The sequence below is a fragment of the Bombina bombina genome, chromosome 1 (assembly GCF_027579735.1).
Source record: "Bombina bombina isolate aBomBom1 chromosome 1, aBomBom1.pri, whole genome shotgun sequence".
Classification (NCBI taxonomy): Eukaryota; Metazoa; Chordata; class Amphibia; order Anura; family Bombinatoridae; genus Bombina; species Bombina bombina.
In genome coordinates this window covers 1,323,808,417-1,323,828,976 of record NC_069499.1, presented here as the reverse complement: position 1 = coordinate 1,323,828,976, position 20,560 = coordinate 1,323,808,417, and the positions used below count along the sequence as shown (strand labels likewise).

Here is a 20,560-nt window from a genome sequence, read left to right as displayed (position 1 = left end):
CTTATTTATTTAAAATAGAGTATATGCGTTCTTTATTAAAAGAAGTGTTAATTACTTTGGCTATTGAGGTAACCAGTCCTATTGACGTTCAGTCTAATAAACGTTTAAATGCTGTTTTTAAACCTCCTTTGGTTTCTCCAGGGGTTTTTCCCATTCCTGAGGCTATTTCTGATATGATTTCTAGGGAATGGAATAAGCCAGGTAATTCTTTTATTCCTTCTTCAAGGTTTAAAAAAATTGTATCCTTTACCAGCAAAATCTATAGAATTTTGGGGAAAAATCCCCAAAGTTGATGGGGCTATTTCTACTCTTGCTAAACGTACCACTATTCCTATGGAAGATAGTACTTCCTTTAAGGATCCTTTAGATAGGAAGCTTGAATCTTATCTAAGGAAGGCCTATTTATATTCAGGTCATTTCTTTGGGTGATGTTGCGGCTGCATCAACTTTCTGGTTGGAAAATTTAGCGCAACATGAATTGGATTCTGACATATCTAGCGTTATTCGCTTACTGCAACATGCTAATCATTTTATTTGTGATGCCATTTTTTATATTATCAAAATTGATGTTAGATCCATGTCTTTAGCTGTATTAGCTAGAAGAGCTTTGTGGCTTAAGTCTTGGAATGCTGATATGACATCTAAATCTAGATTACTATCTCTTTCTTTCCAAGGTAATAATTTATTTGGTTCTCAGTTCTCAGGATTCTATTATTTCAACTATCACTGGGAGAAAAGGAGTTTTTTTGCCTCAGGATAAAAAACCTAAGGGTAAATCTAAGGCTTCTAACCGTTTTCGTTCATTTCGTCAGAATAAGGAACAAAAACTCAATCCTCCCCCAAGGAATCTGCTTCCAATTGGAAGCCTTCCTCAAATTGGAATAAATCCAAGCCATTTAGGAAACCAAAGTCAGCCCCTAAGTCCACATGAAGGTGCGGCCCTCATTCCAGCTCAGCTGGTAGGGGGCAGATTAAGGTTTTTCAAGGATTTTTGGATAAAATCTGTCCAAAATCATTGGATTCAGAGCATTATCTCTCAGGGGTATGGAATAGGATTCAAAGTAAGACCTCCCGTGAGAAGATTTTTTATCTCACCCATCCCTGTAAATCCAGTAAAAGCTCAGGCTTTTCTGAAGTGTGTTTCAGACCTGGAGTCTTCAGGGGTAATCATGCCAGTTCCTCCTCAGGAACAAGGTTTGGGGTTTTATTCAAACCTATTCATTGTACCAAAGAAAGAAAATCTATTCAGACCATTTCTGGATCTAAACATTTTGAATCGTTATGTAAGAGTACCAACTTTCAAGATGGTGACTATAAGGACTATTCTGCCTAGCAAGGACATTATATGTCCACAATAGACTTGCAGGATGCATACCTTCATATTCCGATTCATCCAGAACACTATCAGTTTCTGAGATTCTCTTTACTAGACAAGCATTACCAATTTGTTGTTTTTCCATTTGGCCTAGCAACAGCTCCAAGAATCTTTTCAAAGGTTCTGGGTGCCCTACTATCTATAATCAGAGAACAGGGTATTGCGGTGTTTCCTTATTTGGATGATATCTTGGTACTAGCTCTGTCTTTACATACTGCAGAATCTCACACAAATAAACTAATGTTGTTTCTTCGGAAACATGGTTGGAGGATCATTTTACCAAAAAGTTTCTTGATTCCTCAGACAAGGGTCACCTTTTTAGGCTTCCAGATAGATTCAGTGTCCATGACTCTGTCTCTAACAGACAAGAGACGTTTAAAATTGGTCGCAGCATGCCGGCACCTTCAGTCTCAGTCATTCCCTTCAGTGGCTATGTGCATGGAAGTTTTAGGTCTCATGACTGCAGCATCTGACGCGATCCCCTTTGCTCGTTTTCACATGAGACCTCTCCAGCTTTGCATGCTGAATCAATGGTGCAGGGATTATACAAAGATATCACAATTAATATCCTTGAATCCCATTGTACGACACTCTATATGACATGGTGGATAGATCACCATCGTTTGGTTCAAGGGGCTTCTTTTGTTTGGTCAACCTGGACTGTGATCTCAACAGATGCAAGTCTTTCAGGTTGGGGAGCTGTTTGGGGATCTCTGACAGCACAAGGGGTTTGGAAATCTCAAGAGGCGAGATTACCAATAAATATTTTAGAACTCCGTGCAATTCTCAGGGCTCTTCAGTTCTGGCCTCTGCTAAAGAGAGAACCGTTCATTTGTTTTCAGACAGACAATATCACAACTGTGGCTTATGTCAATCATCAGGGTGGGACTCACAGTCCCCAAGCTATGAAAGAAGTATCTCAGATACTTGCTTGGGTGGAATCCAGCTCTTGTCTAATCTCTGCGGTGCATATCCTGGGTGTAGACAATTCGGAGGCGGATTATTTCAGCCGCCAGACTTTACATCCAGGGGAGTGGTCTCTCCATCCAGATGTGTTTTCTCAGATTGTTCAGATGTGGGGTCTTCCAGAAATAGATCTCATGGCCTCTCATCTAAACAAGAAACTTCCCAGATACCTGTCCAGGTCCAGGGATGTGCAGGCGGAAGCAGTGGATGCTGTGGCAAACCTAGCCACTTCTGGACTATAACGTGAGAAAGGTTGTCTATAGGCTGTATATTGTACTATGTAGATGTGACAGACCCTTCTGTCAGCACTGAAAGAGTTAACTGTGTTCAGCTTTAGCCTCAGCTATGGTGCACTGTCATTAATGTTATTGATACACAGTCCATTGTTTAATCAACCTCAGAGAGCAGACCCTAGATGATAAGGAAAGCCAAGTGTGTGTCTGTGTTTAAATTGTTATCAGCTTGAGCAAGGTATTCTATTGTATCATGTAAAAGGGCGTGTTCCCTCCATCGAATGTACAACATTCTTTCAACCCCCCTTCTGGGGGGGGTCAGACCTGCATAAATACTGGGCATATGAGCCTTAATAAAATGCATTCTGTTTAAAACCTGAAAACTGGCTGGGTTGTGAATTGCTGATTCCCTATGCAGGACATTGTTCCCTGGTGTTAACCCTTGGTATCCGGTTGGTACCGTTACAATTGGTGGCAAGCGACGGAATGAACCTTATCGCCCAGAAGAGCAACTACACAAGCCAGTAACCTCAGGAAGAGGGGGATTACTACAATACTGACTAAGATGGAAGGAGTACCAGGGACCGAAGTGAATGGAGATGGATTATTCTAAGCTAAAGAGACAAACGTAAAAGGAACTGCTAGAAGCCAGGGGAAAGATAGGCAGCAGCAAACCCAAGGCTATATTAATTGCTGAGCTGATGGAGGGAGACAGAGCTCGCAGCGCTACGCCTCCAGCAGCCATGGAGGAGACCCTATACCAGAGGGAAATGAGGACCAGGCTGGAATTTTTACCCCAACCTGTACCACGGGATATGCTATCCGTGGTAATGGCAGATGTGCAGGAGTACGTGATGGCACACAGTCCGCGGAATGCATCCTCCCGAGCAGAATCCATTTTGGACGCACTCAGCAACCCAGTAAGACCCAAAATCCCATACCATGCATTTAAAATGTTTTGTGAGGAGAAGGATGAGATTGATGGGTATTTACAGGATTTTGAGAGACTGTGCGAGTTACATGATTTGGAGCAGTCCGTATGGGTGCCGGTGCTAGCAGGCAAGCTAGCCGGTAGGGCAGCGGAAGCGTATCGCGCTGTACCCAGGGAGGACAGCAAGGATTACGCTAAAGTGAAGAGAGCGATCTTGGAAAGATATGCCATTACCTCAGAGGCATACCGGCGCAAGTTTAGAGGCCTGCGCAAGCCAGAAAGAGATTCCCATGCAGAGTGGGCCCACAAGCTGGATCAAGCATCTCAGGGGTGGATACAGGCCAGCCAAGCTACCACCATGGAAGAATTGCGACAACTGATGCTGTTGGAGCAATTCTTTAACGGCTTGTCCCCAGAAGCCCAAGAATGGGTGAGAGATCGAAAACCCCTCACCTTAACCGAAGCAGCCAGATTAGCAGACCAGCATTTTGATGCCAGGAGGCGCCATGGACTACAGCCTAACAACGGACGGGCTAATATACAATGCCACACCTGCAAGCAGTGGGGACATATGGCACGTGAGTGCACCCAAAATCGGAGCAGACAAGCTTGGAACCAGGTCAGACAGAACCTGGCCCCAAGGGCGGCTGCTCACCATTACCAAACGGAGCCAGCCGCTCATGAGGTGTTGAGCACCCAAGCCGAGGAACCCCTGGGAATTCTGCATGAGGTGATGTCGGTCCAGGAACTTCGGGATTCGGGAGCTACTTTAACCCTGATAGCTCCCCATTTGGTGCCGGATACAGCACCCACTGGCGGATCCGTGGCAGTACGAGGGGCAGGGGGAGCAGTATACCGATTGCCCACTGCTAGAGTGGAGTACAGACCCCCAGTCACCCCAGCAGCTGCCAGTTACCAACCCCCGGCGCACCGCTATACCACACGGCCTCCGGCCACGAACTACCCTCAGAGAGCCCGGTTCAATTCGCGGGGCTACTCACAACCTATTCGGTGCTTTGGATGTAAGCAACTAGGGCACAAAAGACCAGAGTGTCCCCTAAACGCAGCGAATCAAGCACAGTCCTGGAGAAGACCCGCTGGCGGAATCCCACATAATCCTCAGCCTGTGGCCCGCTACGTAGAGGCGCCAGAATGCTGGGGCAGCCTACATGAAGCAGACCCCGTGCAAGCTGCCCACCGGAATAACCGGCAACGGGTTAAAGTGAATGGGAAGGAGGTCAGTTGTCTACGGGATACTGGTGCTACCATGACCTTGCTTCAAGAGAACTTGGTGCCTGAGAAACAGCACACTGGAGACACTGTGGCTGTGAGGGTAGCAGGGGGCACTGTGTTCCGCCTACCTGTTGCCAGGGTACATTTGGATTGGGGAGTGGGCGCTAGACTTGTGAATGTGGGGGTCAAGAAGGACTTACCTGCTGATGTTCTCCTTGGAAATGACTTGGCCCCCCTTGTTTCTGCCTATGCTCCCATGGATCCCGCTGATGTTAACCCTGTGACTACCCAAGCCCAGTCCCTCCGGGAAGAGACGCTTCCATGTTTGGGGTGGGGGCAGTACTGAGCCAAGTTGGAGCAGATGGCGGAGAACACCCCGTAGCTTACTTGAGCTGAAAGTTGTTGCCCCGGACATCCCCAAGCCGATCCGTTGGGATCAGACTGTGTATGCCGGCTTGGTTCTGGGGGAGCATTGTGGCAAACCTAGCCACTTCTGGACTATAACGTGAGAAAGGTTGTCTATAGGCTGTATATTGTACTATGTAGATGTGACAGACCCTTCTGTCAGCACTGAAAGAGTTAACTGTGTTCAGCTTTAGCCTCAGCTATGGTGCACTGTCATTAATGTTATTGATACACAGTCCATTGTTTAATCAACCTCAGAGAGCAGACCCTAGATGATAAGGAAAGCCAAGTGTGTGTCTGTGTTTAAATTGTTATCAGCTTGAGCAAGGTATTCTATTGTATCATGTAAAAGGGCGTGTTCCCTCCATCTAATGTACAACATTCTTTCAACCCCCCTTCTGGGGGGGGTCAGACCTGCATAAATACTGGGCATATGAGCCTTAATAAAATGCATTCTGTTTAAAACCTGAAAACTGGCTGGGTTGTGAATTGCTGATTCCCTATGCAGGACATTGTTCCCTGGTGTTAACCCTTGGTATCCGGTTGGTACCGTTACAGATGCGCTGACACTTCCTTGGTGTTATCATCCTGCTTACATCTTCCCGCCTCTAGTTCTCCTTCCAAGAGTGATCTCCAAGATCATCATGGAACAGTCTTTTGTCTTGCTGGTGGCTCCAGCATGGCCACACAGGTTTTGGTATGCGGATCTGGTTCGGATGTCCAGTTTCCCGCCTTGGCCACTTCCGTTACGGCCGGACCTACTATCTCAAGGTCCGTTTTTCCATCAGGATCTCAAATCTTTAAATTTGAAGGTATGACAATTGAACGCTTAGTTCTAAGTCATAGAGGTTTCTCTGACTTAGTGATTAATACTATGTTACAAGCTCGTAAATCTTTCTCTAGAAAGATTTATTATAGAGTTTGGAAGACTTACATTTCATGGTGTTCTTCTCATAAATTCTCCTGGCATTCTTTTAGAATTCCTAGAATTTTACAGTTTCTTCAGGATGGTTTGGATAAGGGTTTGTCTGCAAGTTCCTTGAAAGGATAAATCTCCGCTCTTTCTGTTTTATTTCACAGAAAGATTGCTATACTTCCTGATATACACTGTTTTGTACAGGCTTTAATTTGTATTAAGCCTGTCAGTAAGTCAATTTCTCCTCCTTGGAGTCTTAGTTTGGTTCTGAAGGCTTTACAGGCTCCTCCATTTGAACCTATGCATTCTTTAGACATTAAACTACTTTCTTGGAAAGTGTTGTTTCTTTTGGCCATCTCTTCTGCTAGAAGAGTTTCGGAGTTATCTGCTCTTTCTTGTGAGTCTCCTTTTCTGATTTTTCATCAGGATAAGGCAGTTTTGCTGACTTCTTTTCAATTTTTACCTAAGGTTGTGAATTCTAACAACATTAGTAGAGAAATTGTTGTCCCTTCCTTATGTCCTAATCCTAAGAATTCTTTGGAGAGATCCTTACATTCTTTGAATGTGGTAAGAGCTTTGAAATATTATGTGGAAGCTACTAAAGATTTCAGGAAGACTTCCAGTCTATTTGTTTTATTTTCTGGTCCTAGGAAAGGTCAGAAGGCTTCGGCTATTTCCTTGGCTTCTTGGTTGAAACTTTTGATTCATCAAGCTTATTTGGAGTCGGGTCAGGCCCCGCCTCAGACAATTACAGCTCATTCTACTAGATCGGTCTCCACTTTGTGGGCTTTTAAGAATGAAGCTTCAGTTGATCAGATTTGCAAAGCGGCAACTTGGTCCTCTTTGCATACATTTACTAAATTCTACCGTTTTGATATATTTGCTTCTTCGGAAGCAGTTTTTGGTAGAAAAGTTCTTCAGGCAGCTGTTTCAGTTTGATTCTTCTGCTTTTGATTTAAGTTTTTTTCTTTCAAAAATGAAAATAAACTTATTTTTTTGGGTTGTGGATTAATTTTTCAGTAGTAAATGGCTGTTTTTATTTTTTATCCCTACCTCTCTAGTGACTCTTGAGTGGAAGATCCACATCTTGGGTATTGATATCCCATATGTCACTAGCTCATGGACTCTTGCCAATTACATGAAAGAAAACATAATTTATGAATTAAGAACTTACCTGATAAATTCATTTCTTTCATATTGGCAAGAGTCCATGAGGCCCACCCTTTTTATGGTGGTTATGATTTTTTGTATAAAGCACAATTATTTCCAAATTTGCTTTGTTGATGCTTTCTACTCCTTTCTTTATCACCCCACTGCTTGGCTATTTGTTAAACTGAATTGTGGGTGTGGTGAGGGGTGTATTTATAGGCATTTTGAGGTTTGGGAAACTTTGCCCCTCCTGGTAGGATTGTATATCCCATATGTCACTAGCTCATGGACTCTTGCCAATATGAAAGAAATTAATTTATCAGGTAAGTTCTTACATAAATTATGTTTTATTCAACTCTCTTCATTGTTTCAAAGTAGAAAGGAACTTTCACACCAGTTTTGGATCTGAAGGCTCTAAACATGTTTGTCATTTTGAAAGAGTTCCTTCTTTCAAAATGGAGACTATTAGGACTATTCTGTGTTTTATTTTAGCATAGTCACTATATTTCCGCAATAGATTTAAAGAATGCTTACATTTATATTACCATTCACAAGGAACACTTTCAGTTTCTGAGGTTTGTGTTTCTGGACAGGCATTTTCAGTTTGTTGCTCTACCATTAAGTCTGGCTACAGCTCCAAGAAATGTTACAAGGGTTCCGGGAGCCCTTTACATTTAGTTGAATCTCATACCAACAGACTGTTGTTTCTTCAACAGAGTTAAAGAGTTCTTTGTTTCCCCAGGCAAAGGTTACTTCTCTGGGGGTACTAATAGATTCAGTTGCCATGAGAATCTCTTTAAAAGAGCAAAGAAGGTTGAAGCTGGTGTTGGCTTGTATAAACCTTCAGTTTCTCTTTGCATGGAGGTGTTAGGCCTCATGATTGCTGCATTGGATGCTATTCTGTTTGCTCGGTTTCACATGTTGCCTTTTCAGCTTTACATGCTACGTCAGTGGTGCAGGGATAATACTCAGTTGTCTCAAGTAATCTTTTTTTAGATTTCAGTCAGCCTCTGTCTTGGTGGCTGGATCATCACCTTATTATTTAGGGGCCTTCTTTTGCTTGTTCTACTTGGACTGTGATCACTACAGATGCATGTCTTTCAGGTTGAGGAGCTGGCTGAGGGTCTCTGAAGGCACAAGGGGGTTGGGCTCCTCAGGAGGCGAGGTTGCCAATAAGTATTCTGGAACTCCGTGATATTTTCAGGCTCTTCAGAATTGGTCTCAGTTGAAGAGGGCATCTCATTTTGATGTTTTTGTTTCTTCTGATGTAGCCTTTGATAGGAAAGTCCTTCAGGCTGTGGTCTGAGCTTAATGTGTTTTAATCGTGGGTCATTTTTTTAAGTGCATATAACAAAACAAAACAAAACGCTTTTGGGGTTTGGGAATCTTTGCCTTCTCCTAGTGGCAGTTAAAGGGACAGTCAACACCCAGGAAAACTGTATCCCATACCTTAGATACGGTAGATATGGCTGCCAAACTCCTCCCCCTTCTCTTCTGTCCCCTGCTTTGTTTAATTCAATCCTAGTTCACATTGACACTGTTCTATTGCTAATGCACATTATAATTTTAGTCCGCTCCTTTTAGAAAGTGTCTCCGTGAACGCGTATAAAGAATTTAGCCGAGGATTTGATTCTGATTGGCGGATGACTTTAAGAAGAAGCCTCCTACGTAACGGTGGGGGGAATTTGGCGGCCATATCTATAGCTGAAAATTGTATGTTCTTTCGAAGATTAGACACATAAGGTTAGTGATATTGAAGATGGGATGTGGTGCAGGCGCAATTTTTTGGTGGATCTAAGGTATGGTATAAAGTTTTCCTGGGTGTTGAGTGTCCCTTTAAGACCAGGAGTAATGGATTGTGGACTTTCACCATTATGAAATAAATGAATTTATCTGGTAAGCATAAGTTATGTTTTTCACTTCCAAATCCCTTTAATATTTTATGGATGTATGAAAAGACAGGACAGAAATACTGTTTATTTCCTAGCACCACTGTCTTGTCTCTAGGGATCAGTTTCACTGCTAATATTTCAGTGTGCTGATGCCTTGATTTTTTTCCTGAGTTTTGAAGAAGTAGCAGTTTTCTGTAAAGGTGATTTTCTTAAATTGGCAACTGCTAAACTTGATTGTTAAGTTATATGGCCATATGATGTGCAGGGAAAAAGCTTCCCTGGGATTTTCTGCTTTGGACCACAGTTCTTTATGTATGGCAGTGACATGGATGATATTTTTGTTCCATGAAGGTGCAGATTTTCTTTTCAGTGGACTCCTGGTCTGCTTCCTTATGGTTTGACATTATTACAATCTCTGGAAATAATTTCAAATGTTTTAGTGGAACTTTAATATCTTCTTGGAATATATTGTTTTTCAGATTCTACAGTTTTATTTCCTTGTAAACGTATACAAAAATTGTCTTTAAATGTGTTAGCTTTTATGTGTAGCTTTTTTCTCATCTAGCTAAGTTTCATAGCTGGATTCACTTCTTTTTGTTTCTTCTTAACAATTCAGAATAATCAACAAGGGGTGCTTCACAGGCTTCATGTAGTTAGATCTCATAATGGGACATGAAACCCCAATGTTTTTCTTCTAGGATTCAGATAGAGCATAAAATGTTAAACAACTTTCCAATTTATGTCTGTTATCTAATTTGCTTCATTCTCTTACTATCTTTTGTTGAAAGCATGGCTAGGTAGACACCTCAGCAACAATGAGCACATTACATTTGTAAGTTATGTATTTTGTTCTTCATTCTGTTTCATGAATGGAGTAGAATGATATCAAGGACATCTATGGCAATCAGATGTTCTGTGTGATACTTTGGGCTACTGTGTTGTTTTGGACTATATATTCCCATCTTCCTAGATCATTTAAACCTCTTCAGGTTTTCTGTGGAACTATTAGATTTGTCATTTTGTTTACTCTTTTTCTTCTAGCCGCAGCTTTCTGTAGGTCCTTGCTGGTTCCTGAGTAAGAGAACCTTCCGCCTCAGCCTTAGCTGTTACTCCGCCTTAGCTGTTGTTCCTTCTCTAGACCATTGAGCCATTGTCCAGCCATTGTATTAATTCCTACTAAAAGTTTTCATTCTGTATTGTTTAAAATATGTGTAACTTCTAAATGTATCATTTGAAACATTGTAACCTGCTATGTTGAACAATAATTTTATTTTATTTTTAATTTTCTGTTCTTTCTTGTGTTGGAACAAATTTGTATTTGTTTGGAAAACTTTAATGAAAAAAATGGAAAAAAAGCAAAACAAAAAAAACCGTAATATGCATTATCAATTAACATAGCTACTTGCTAATCTTTAGTGGTTATTCAGGTATTGGAAGCAGGACTTTGTTTATTTGTAATCTTAGATGTAAATGTTGCAGTCTTATTTTCTCAAAAAAAATCTGTGCAAGCAAACATAAAACACAAAAAAACATGTATTTGATTTTTATATTTATTTTGCACCATGTTGCCACAACCTGAGGTTTCTTTAAAAAAAAAAACTGTACAACATACATGGTTATCCTACTGTTTTTGGTTAGTTGAAAGCAGCGACTCCAAAGGGAGATATTTTTTGCAGCCCAACTGTCATGTTACCATTTCTCTGGAATTAGGTCAGAGCAATAGGAATATCATCCTATGAGGAGTCCACTCTAGTGTTGAAAGATTTTTTTTAAATTTATTTCTATCTTTCTGGCTCTTTTTTTGTTTAGGCATTGTGTCAGGATTCAGACTTACAACATAATAATAGTCACCCGAGAGAAAATCAGAGCAAGTCTGCAGTAATGGATATAGGTCACATCCTTCCCTAGATAGAGAATATCAGCCATTCACATTCCAGGTCTCCAAATTTTTAGGTACAGCTTTCCTTAATCATGAAACTAGTCTTCTGGAGGAATGGATTCTTCATATGAATGTTTTGATGGAAATGGAGAAGTCAGAAGAAGCTGCGGAATCTGTTGGCGCTCTACAAATAACCGATAAAAATAAAATAATAATAAAAGTCCTCACATGTATTTAAAGGGACAGTCTACACCAGAATTTTTATTGTTTAAAAAGAGAGATAATCCCTTTATTACTCATTCCTCTGTTTTGCATAACCAACACGGTTATATTAATAAACTTTTTACCTCTGTGATTACCTTGTATCTAAGCCTATGCAGACTGCCCCCTTATTTCAGTTCTTTTGACAGACTTGCATTTTAGCCAATCAGTGCAGACTCCTAGATAACTCCATGTGCATGAGCACGTTATCTATATGACACACATATGAACTTACGCCCTCTAGTTGTGAAAAACTCTCAAACTGAATTCAGATAAGAGGCGGCATTCAAGGGCTTAGAAATTAGCATATGAGTCTACCTAGGTTTAGCTTTCAACTAATAATACCAAGAGTTTCAAAGCAAAATTGATGATAAAAGTAAATTAGAACTAGCATACATTTTCCTTCAATTGCTCTGAATTCTCAAATGATTTAAAAAATATATATATTTTTATTCCTGATTAATTCTCTACATTTCTAAGGTCACTTCCCTTTCCATTGGTTAGTGGCAATACCATGAGGTGAAATAAAGAGGGTTTTGTGGAACAGTTGTGCAGGTATGGTCTTATCTTCATGAATACAAGTTTCATTGTTTTAAAATGTCCGCCTCCGAATAGTAATAAAGAGCAAAATATCACTCCCAGCCAACAAAAAATATTCACAAACATATGGGAACACTACTGTGAGGAAACATAAGCAGCTGCTAAAGATTAGACAGAATGTGTGCAAAGGAATCTGAATTAATAAGCAGAAAAAAATGTATTAAAGGGTCATCAAATAGCTCTTGCTTTTTTACAAAATTGTGCTTTGTTCCACACTCCATAGAGAGGATAACTTTTTTTTATAGTAGTGATTTTATTAACCGTCTAATACAGGTGGCCCTCGGTTTACAACGGTTCAATTTACACCGTTTCAGAATAACAACCTTTTTTTCCAGTCATGTGACTGCTATTGAAAAGCATTGAGAAGCAGTGCATTGATTAAAATAGCCAGTAGGTGGAGCTGTCCGCTTGTGTTGCAGCAAAGCCAAACAAGCTGAAATTAATCAGTTTAACCGGACCTGAGCTATCATGCAGATTTCAAAGGAACAATATATTCCTGTCTATAAATCAGTCCAGATTGGAATGCATAAAAAGAACTGTTTGCAGATAAATGCAAGTGAAGTCTGTGTTGTGTGATTATTTCATTAGGTTTATAATGCTGTTTAGCAAATGGTTTTTGTTCATTTAACTTAGTTTAATTATATATTCTGTGTTGTGTGATTATTTTATTTGGTTTATAATGCTGTTTAGCATTTAAAGTCTTCATTTCAAAGCTTTAAAAATAATGTATTAGGTGTTACTTATGACAATTTTGGGGCCTGAAACCTAACTCCCTCACTTCCCATTGACTTACTGGGAAACTGGGTTTCAAATTACAACGGTTTTGATTTACAACCATTCCTTCTGGAACCTAACCCCGGCGTAAACTGAGGGCTACCTGTATATGTCTTCTATAAAGCGAGGCTTAAAAGGACACAAAACCCCAAATTTCACTTTCATGATTCAGATTGTTGATACAAATTTAAACATTTTTCCAATTTACTATTATCAAATTTGCTTCATTCTCTTGGTATCCTTGTTGGAAGGAACAGCACTGCACTACTGGGAGCTAGCCGCACACATCCAATGAGCCAATGACAAGAGTCACATATTTGCACCCACCAATCAGCAGCTAGCTCCCAGTAGTGTATTGCTGAACTTGAGCCTACCTAGGTAAGCTTTTCAACAAAGGATTCCAAGCAAATTAGATAATAGGGAATTGGAAAGTTGTTTAAAAATTGCATGTTCTATCTAAATTATGTATGTTAATTTTATTGTCCTTTTAATTAATTTTCAAGTCATTAACTTATAAATACATGTTATACAATTATAACCATTTGATTGGTTTGTTTGTGTTTTTCAGTGGATTCCTGTGTTGAAGGACTTTGGAAATAAAAACACACAATGGGGCTTTGTGCCACTGGCTCAACCACTCACTCAATCAATACCAATTACTCTTCACATTGGAGACTACAACATGGATGGGTACCCAGATGCTTTGGCTATTTTAAAGAATACATCAGGAAGGTATGTACTATCTGATACCAACCTCTTCTTATTAGAGCCATGGAATCATTGTATATGTTCAGTCATACTTTTGTAAAACTTAATGTATTTTAGTGTTACTTAACTGGTTGTTGATGTGAAAAGAAATGATAAGGTTGCTATATGCTTCTGTATATGTGTATGTTTTCAGGTTGAAACGCAGTCTAAGAATTAAAATAAATGATCATAAAGGTGCATTTGGCCTTTTTCTTCATAAAACATATATCATTTAGTAAATAAACGGTGTTGTAACTTCTGGATTTTTCAATATCAACAATACACTATATAGATTAATCCCAACTTTTTTAATTTTGTCAGTTGAGCAATTCACTTTGGTGTCTACTTATTTCACTACTCCACGTTATTAAAGGGACGTTGAACTCCTGTTTTTCAGCAGCATATGCACATATCCTGTGAGGGCCTGTGCCCCAGTATTCAAACACAATGCCTCCTCAGAGAGGTGTCTGTATCGTTTATTGCATCAGAGGATGTAATCTGTGTCATACAAGCTACTGCTGACCCACAGAGAAGGTGTGATGTTTAAATGCTGGTGCACGGGACCTCACAGGATATGTGTGTATGGCACAGAAAAACAGTAATCGCTTTTATTAGAAGCATTTTTGCCCTTTCTATCCCCTTAAAGGGACATAAAACAAGTGGGGATGGAGACAAAATATATGTACTTTAATTACTTTACCCGCAAATTTATACTGCAGTGCCTCGCCTTTAATCCTTTCTTTTAAGTTTCCGAATTGTACAGCTCTAACTCTATATCCACCTTTGATTTGGTAGAATGCAGACTTTAACACTTATCTGCTGGAGCATGCCTAGAAGCAAATAAGCTGCTGTGAACTCAGCTGAAATACAATGCCTGTGTTTCTGATGCTAAACACTGATAAGGGGGGTGGATCAGACTACTCCAGACAGCATGGCTATGTAACTCATTTTGCTTATTTTTGAAAATTATTTTAAAATACTTGCCAGCAATTGTTAAAGATTTTTTTATGCAAACATTTATTTACTTAATTAGCCCTTTAGGATATGCAGAGATCTCAACATGTTTTATAGCACTTTAAAGGAATACAAGAGGGCTGTAATTGACTAGCAAGGTCCTTTTGTTTTGGGGCAAGGGAAATTGGTTACAAGAAAAAAGCATAAGAATATACTCATTTAACAAACTAAAGCTGCAATATTCATTGCAAAATGATTCTCAGATATGAAGCTTTAGCGTGAAGTTTTCTGTGACTGGTAATTTTTAAATTGCTCCCCATAGGAGAATGTGATATATAAAAAAAAGAATCTCTGCCTTACACATTGTGTTACTGCTTCCATAGGGGACATACATTATTAGTAAGACTGTATGGATTTTTTCAGAATATTTAGTATATCGTGATAAAGTAATTGGGATTGTATTATATTCTGCAAAACACTGAATTTTCTGACATTTATTAACATTCAAAAAGCCAACAAAGGCATAGGTGGATATATAAGCAAGCATATCATGATCTTTCTCAAAATTTGGAGCAAAAATATATAATTGAAGCATGAATCAAAATTCTAATAATATGTAATATTCTTAAACCAATTAAAATGCTGCCCAGACATTTTAATGACATGAAAAGCCCTGGAATGCGTAGACATAGCGGTACTGAGGCTAAGGAAGAGAGCAAAGACCTAAAGGAGCAATCATAATGTGTTAATGCAGATTTATTATTGCACATGTTGCATGAACATAACATTGTGTTTAACCTCTGCAAAGTGTTTACATGTCTAAAGGGACAGTTCAGTCACATTAAATGTTTCATTCTCTTGGTATCCTTTGTTGAAGGAGCAGCACTACTGGGAGCTAGCTGAACACAGGTGAATAAATAACAAGAGGTATATATGTGCAGCCACCAATCAGCAGCTGGCTCCCAATAGTGCAAAACTGAACCTACCTAGATATGCTCTTCAACAATGAATATTTTAAAATAGAAGTTGGAAATTTGTTTAAAATTGCATGTTATGTCTGAATTTTTATTTTACTGTCCATTTAAAGTGAGCTCTAGGTCAAGTGCTCTAATGGTCCAGAACTGAATGTGACCATAGATTTCCAGTTATATGATATGATTAGCATAGGAGCCATGTTCAGTTCTAGACCGGTAGTACACAGCAGGACCAGAACTGATTTTACTTATGTGTTTAACCTCTGTTTAAGCAATAGTATAATATATTACTTTAAATATTTGAAGAGCAGGTAATGAAATGTAATGTGACTAGTCACTTCTTAACCACAGTATTAAATACAAGTCTAGTCTATAGAAGGGCATAATGAGTGTGTGCGCTAAAAAAAAACGTTTTAAAGAATTTAAGAAAGTTCAGGGAGAGGGGGGGGACTTGTTTCAGAATATGCAGAGATGTTACAGTAGAGCTTTTTCATAGACATGGTGGTTAATTTAGTGAGATCAAAAATAATCATCGTCTTAAGTGCACCTAAGTAAGTTGACCTGCAAAATATACGTAAATCTTTTTCTCAGAGCTGAGAATACTCATTTTTGCTGTAAGTCATCAACAATTCCCTGAACTAAATAACCCCAGGTATAATAGAGCCACTCTTGAATAGAAACACTCCCTTGAACCCTCTTAGTTAATGATGGTAGCCTTTACGACAGGAAAACATTAGCTTTTTCAGATTAGGCAAAATAAATGCTTTAGGAAATTGAGTAATATTGTATGATAAGAGACAAGGTTGCAGTCGTCTGTGCCCAGATTTGTATGTTTCTAATTGTTTTCACAGAAACTGTAATTCCTACTAACTTATTTGCTTTTCCATTTACTGCTACACAAATAAAAAATAGCCAGAAACGCTCAGCAGTAAACTCATGGCTGTGCGACCTCTGTCAACCATATGCTCATTTTAGAGCTCAGTCAAGATCCACCCTAATTAAAGCAGTTGAAATATTGAAGTGCACAGTTATTCGGCACCTGGTATCTCTACCATTTGTGTATGTAGGAGAAAGCCATTAACCACCCTCTCTTAAAAATAAAAATATTCCTGTATGAATGTCCCTGCTGTTCTTCAAAGAAATTAAAGGAATATAAAACACAAACATTTTCTTTTGTGATTCAAACAGAGCATACAATTTAAAATAAAAATAAAAATTCTAATGTACTCCTATTATAAAATTTGCTTTATTCCCATGATATTCTTTGTTGAAGAGATACCTAGGTAGCTATCTGGAGCACTAAAGGCAGGAAATAGTGTGCCCATCTAGTGCTCTTGCAAAACTGCTGCCATAAATAAAAGATACAGAGAGAATGAAAAAAAATGTGATAATAGAATAAAATAGAAAGTTATTTAAAAGTGCATGCTCTATTAGAATCATGAAAGAAAAATGTTCTGTTTCATGTCTATTTAAAGGGAAAGTCAAGTCAAAATTAAACTTTCATGATTCAGATACGGCATGCAATTTTAAACAACTTTCTATTTTTTTTTAGCAACAAATTTGCTTTGTTCTCTTGGTACTCTTTTTTTTTTTTTTTTAAAGCTAAACCTAGGTATACGCATATGCTCAATTCTTAGCTCTTGAAAGCCGCCTTTTATCGCATTACATTTTGACAGTTTTTCACAGCTAAGACAGTGCTAGTTAATGTATAGATAAACATTCCGTGGAGTTATTTATGTGTCAGCACTAATTGGCTAAACTGCAAGTCTGTCAAAAGAACTGAAATAAGGGGGCAGTCTGCAGAGGCTTAGATACAAGGTAATCACAGAGGTAAAAAGTATATTAATATAACAGTGTTGGTTATGCAAAACTGGGGATAATAAAGGGATTATCTATCTTTTTAAACGATAACAATTTTCAAGTCAGTGTTAATTTTGACGGCAAATTTTGATTTAGTCTTAGTTTGAGTCTTTTGACTACAAAGCCATTTTAGTTTTAGTCATCTAAATTGTTTTAGTTTTAGTCTAATTTTAGTCTACTAAATCTCCATTAGATTTTAGTCGACCAAAATCTACTGGAGATTTAGTCGACTAAAATCTAAGGGGTTTAGTTAAAGTGTTATGCATTTTTTTAAGTAATTTCCAAACTCATTATAAACTCCAGGAGTAAACATAACACCTGTTAATATTTATGGTATTAAAGGGACACTGAACCCACATTTTTGTGTGTGATTCAGATAGAGCATGCAATTTTAAGTAACTTTCTAATTTACTCCTATTAGCAATTGTTCTTTAACATGCAATAGAGATAAAGATTTAGCTGTTGTGATATATAACACCTTTATTAAACTTAAATTAAATAAAACCAAATTTCTTAAAAAAACAGAAGTGCAACTTTAAAATATAAAAAAAAAACCTGTAAACTGTATTGGCTGTACACCATTGCATATATTACCCAATATAAAAACTTTAACAATTCTCTGTTAATAATTAAAGGGCCATAATACCCAAATGTTTAAACACTTGAAAGTGATGCAGCATAGCTGTAAAAAGCTGACTGGAAAATATCTCCTGAACATCTCTATTTAAAAAAGAAAGATATTTTACCTCAAAAGTTCCTCAGTAGCCACCTCCCACTGTAAAGGATTTCTAAGCAGCATTTTAGTGTGTTTGTCCTGGGACAGCTGAAGGGATGAGCATTGTGAACTCTCATATTATTTCACCAATCAGGTAAAGGAAGCTTACTATGAAATCTCATGAGAGTTAAGTGAAATCTCATGAGATCACAGTAAGAGCTCATGACCTCAGCACTGCTGATGCTGATTGGCTGCTGTTCATTTCGTCTTTTTTTTTTTTTTTTTTACCTGCAGCTGGGAGCAGCTGAGTATAACTTTTTACACAGAACTTACTCTGCTGAGCTGAGGAGATTGTGAGGTAAAATATCTTCCTTTTTTACATAGAGATGCTCAGGTGATATTTTCCTGTCAGCTTTTTACAGTTATACTGCATCAGTTTCAAGTGATTTAGCATATGAGTATTATGTCCCTTTAATACAAGTATCAAGTAACTCAACACAACAAGAAGTTTCTACAGCTAGCACAGGCACAGCATAACTTGGGTGTGGGTTATGCTTATTTCTATAGGAATAATCAATTGATTGTTGACGGATTCGAAAAAATGTCGGCAATGAAATTAACACTGCTTTACAACTTCCAAACTCATTATTTACTCCTGGAGTAAAGGTTTATTTACCTGTTTTTATTTATGGTGTTAATGGTATCAATGTTTGCACATGCAATACAGATTTAACAGATTTAACTGTTGTGGTATATAACATGTCTTTATCTTAAAATTAAATAAAACCAAGTTTCGTAAATAAACAAGAAGATAGCCTTGTTTTTTTTTTTACTTTTTACAAAAGAGCAGTAATTTGATATGAATTGATTATAACACCTTGCATAAAGTGTTAATTTTGACAGCAAATTTTGATTTAGTTTTAGTCATAGTCTGTTGACTAAAATGCTATTTTAGTTTTAGTCGTATTTTAGTCATCAGAATTTGTTTAGTTGTATTGTCGTTTTAGTTGACGAAATTAACACTGTTTCAAGTAGACTGTCCCTTAAATTCCAATGGTCCACGTAAGTATGAGAAGCTGCATTCCACCCTAACTAAGCTGGTGGATGTTAGAGACCTTGCGCTCCCCCACCTTCCGTTTGAGGATCCCCCACAGATGCTCAATAGGGTTTAGGTCTGGAGAAATGCTTGGCCAGTCTATCACCTTTACCCTCTGCTTCTTTAGCAAGGCAGTGGTCGTCTTGGAGTGTTTGGGGTCGTTATCATGTTGGAATACTGCCCTGCGGCCCAGTCTCCGAAGGGAGGGGATCATGCTCTGCTTCAGTATGTCACAGTACATGTTGGCATTCATGGTTCCCTCAAACTGTAGCTCCCCAGTGCCGGCAGCACTCATGCAGGCCCAGACCATGACACTCCTACCACCATGCTTGACTGTAGGCAAGACACACTTGTCTTTGTACTCCTCACCTGGTTGTCGCCACACACGCTTGACACCATCTGAACCAAATAAGTTTATCTTGGTCTCATTAGGACCACAAGACATGGTTCCAGTTATCCATGTCTTTAGTCTGCTTGTCTTCAGTACACTGTTTGCGGGCTTTCTTGTGCATCATCTTCAGAAGAGGCTTCCTTCTGGGACAACAGCCATGCAGGCCAATTTGATGCAGTGTGCAGCGTATTGTCTGAGCACTGACAGGCTGACCCCCCACACCTTCAACCTCTGCAGCAAAGCTGGCAGCACTCATACGTCTATTTACCAAAGACAACCTCTGGATATGACGCTGAGCACGTGCACTCAACTTATTTGGTTGACCATGGCGAGGCCTGTTCTGTGTGGAACCTGTCCTGTGAAACCACTGTATGGTCTTGCCCACCGTGCTGCAGCTCAGTTTCAGGGTCTTGGCAATCTTCTTATTGCCTAGGCCATCTTTATGTAGAGCAACAATTCTTTTTTTCAGCTCCTCAGAGAGTTCTTTGCCATGAGGAACTTCCAGTGACCAGTATGAGAGAGTGTGAGAGCGATAACACCAAATTTAACACACCTGCTCCCCATTCACACCTTAGACCTTGTAACACTAACTAGTCACATGACACCGGGGAGAGAAAATGGCTAATTGGGCCCAGTTTTTTGGCAAAGCTCAAACAATTTGCAGTTTTTGATTAGAAAAAACATAAAATAGTAGTTACACTGTAGTTACACTGTATTTCAAAATCTCTGCCATACTTATGAAAGAGCATCATTTAAACTAGATGCGTTTTTTTTTTATGGAACTCATCATGTTTGCATCTCTTTAAAGTGTAGACAGTTCCTACTAAAGCTAATTGGCTGCTAGGCAGTTGCTGCTAATGTTCTTTGTTTGATGGATATAACTACCTATAAACCTACTATTAATCATTAGTAGGAAATCTCTATACATTAACAAGAATTAGTTTGGCCTGTACAACTGATACCGGTGTATTAGTTTACATTTATAGTTTATTATTTTACTTCATATCTATTCAGACAATAAAAATGTAATTGTTGTTCCTGCATATGAATGTTAGAACATTTTTTAGTAAAATGTCAATGACGCTAAACAACTTGAAGTTATTTTTTTGTAGTTCTGCATTAGAATGAGATAACCGCTAAGTCGGACTAACCATGGTCATTATGTTAGAACAATTGCATTGTTTTGTGTTTCTTTATATAGTAACCTCT

General features: G+C 38.8%; 1 protein-coding gene across 1 annotated transcript in view; it reads left to right on the top strand.

Annotated features, from left to right (window-relative positions):
- ITFG1 (integrin alpha FG-GAP repeat containing 1) overlaps positions 1-20,560 on the top strand; it is a 923,141-nt gene that overhangs the window by 509,953 nt on the left and 392,628 nt on the right. Inside the window, exon 11 of the mRNA XM_053719386.1 lies at positions 13,183-13,346. Coding sequence (XP_053575361.1) covers positions 13,183-13,346 — 164 coding nt within the window. The remainder of the gene's footprint in view (positions 1-13,182; positions 13,347-20,560) is intronic.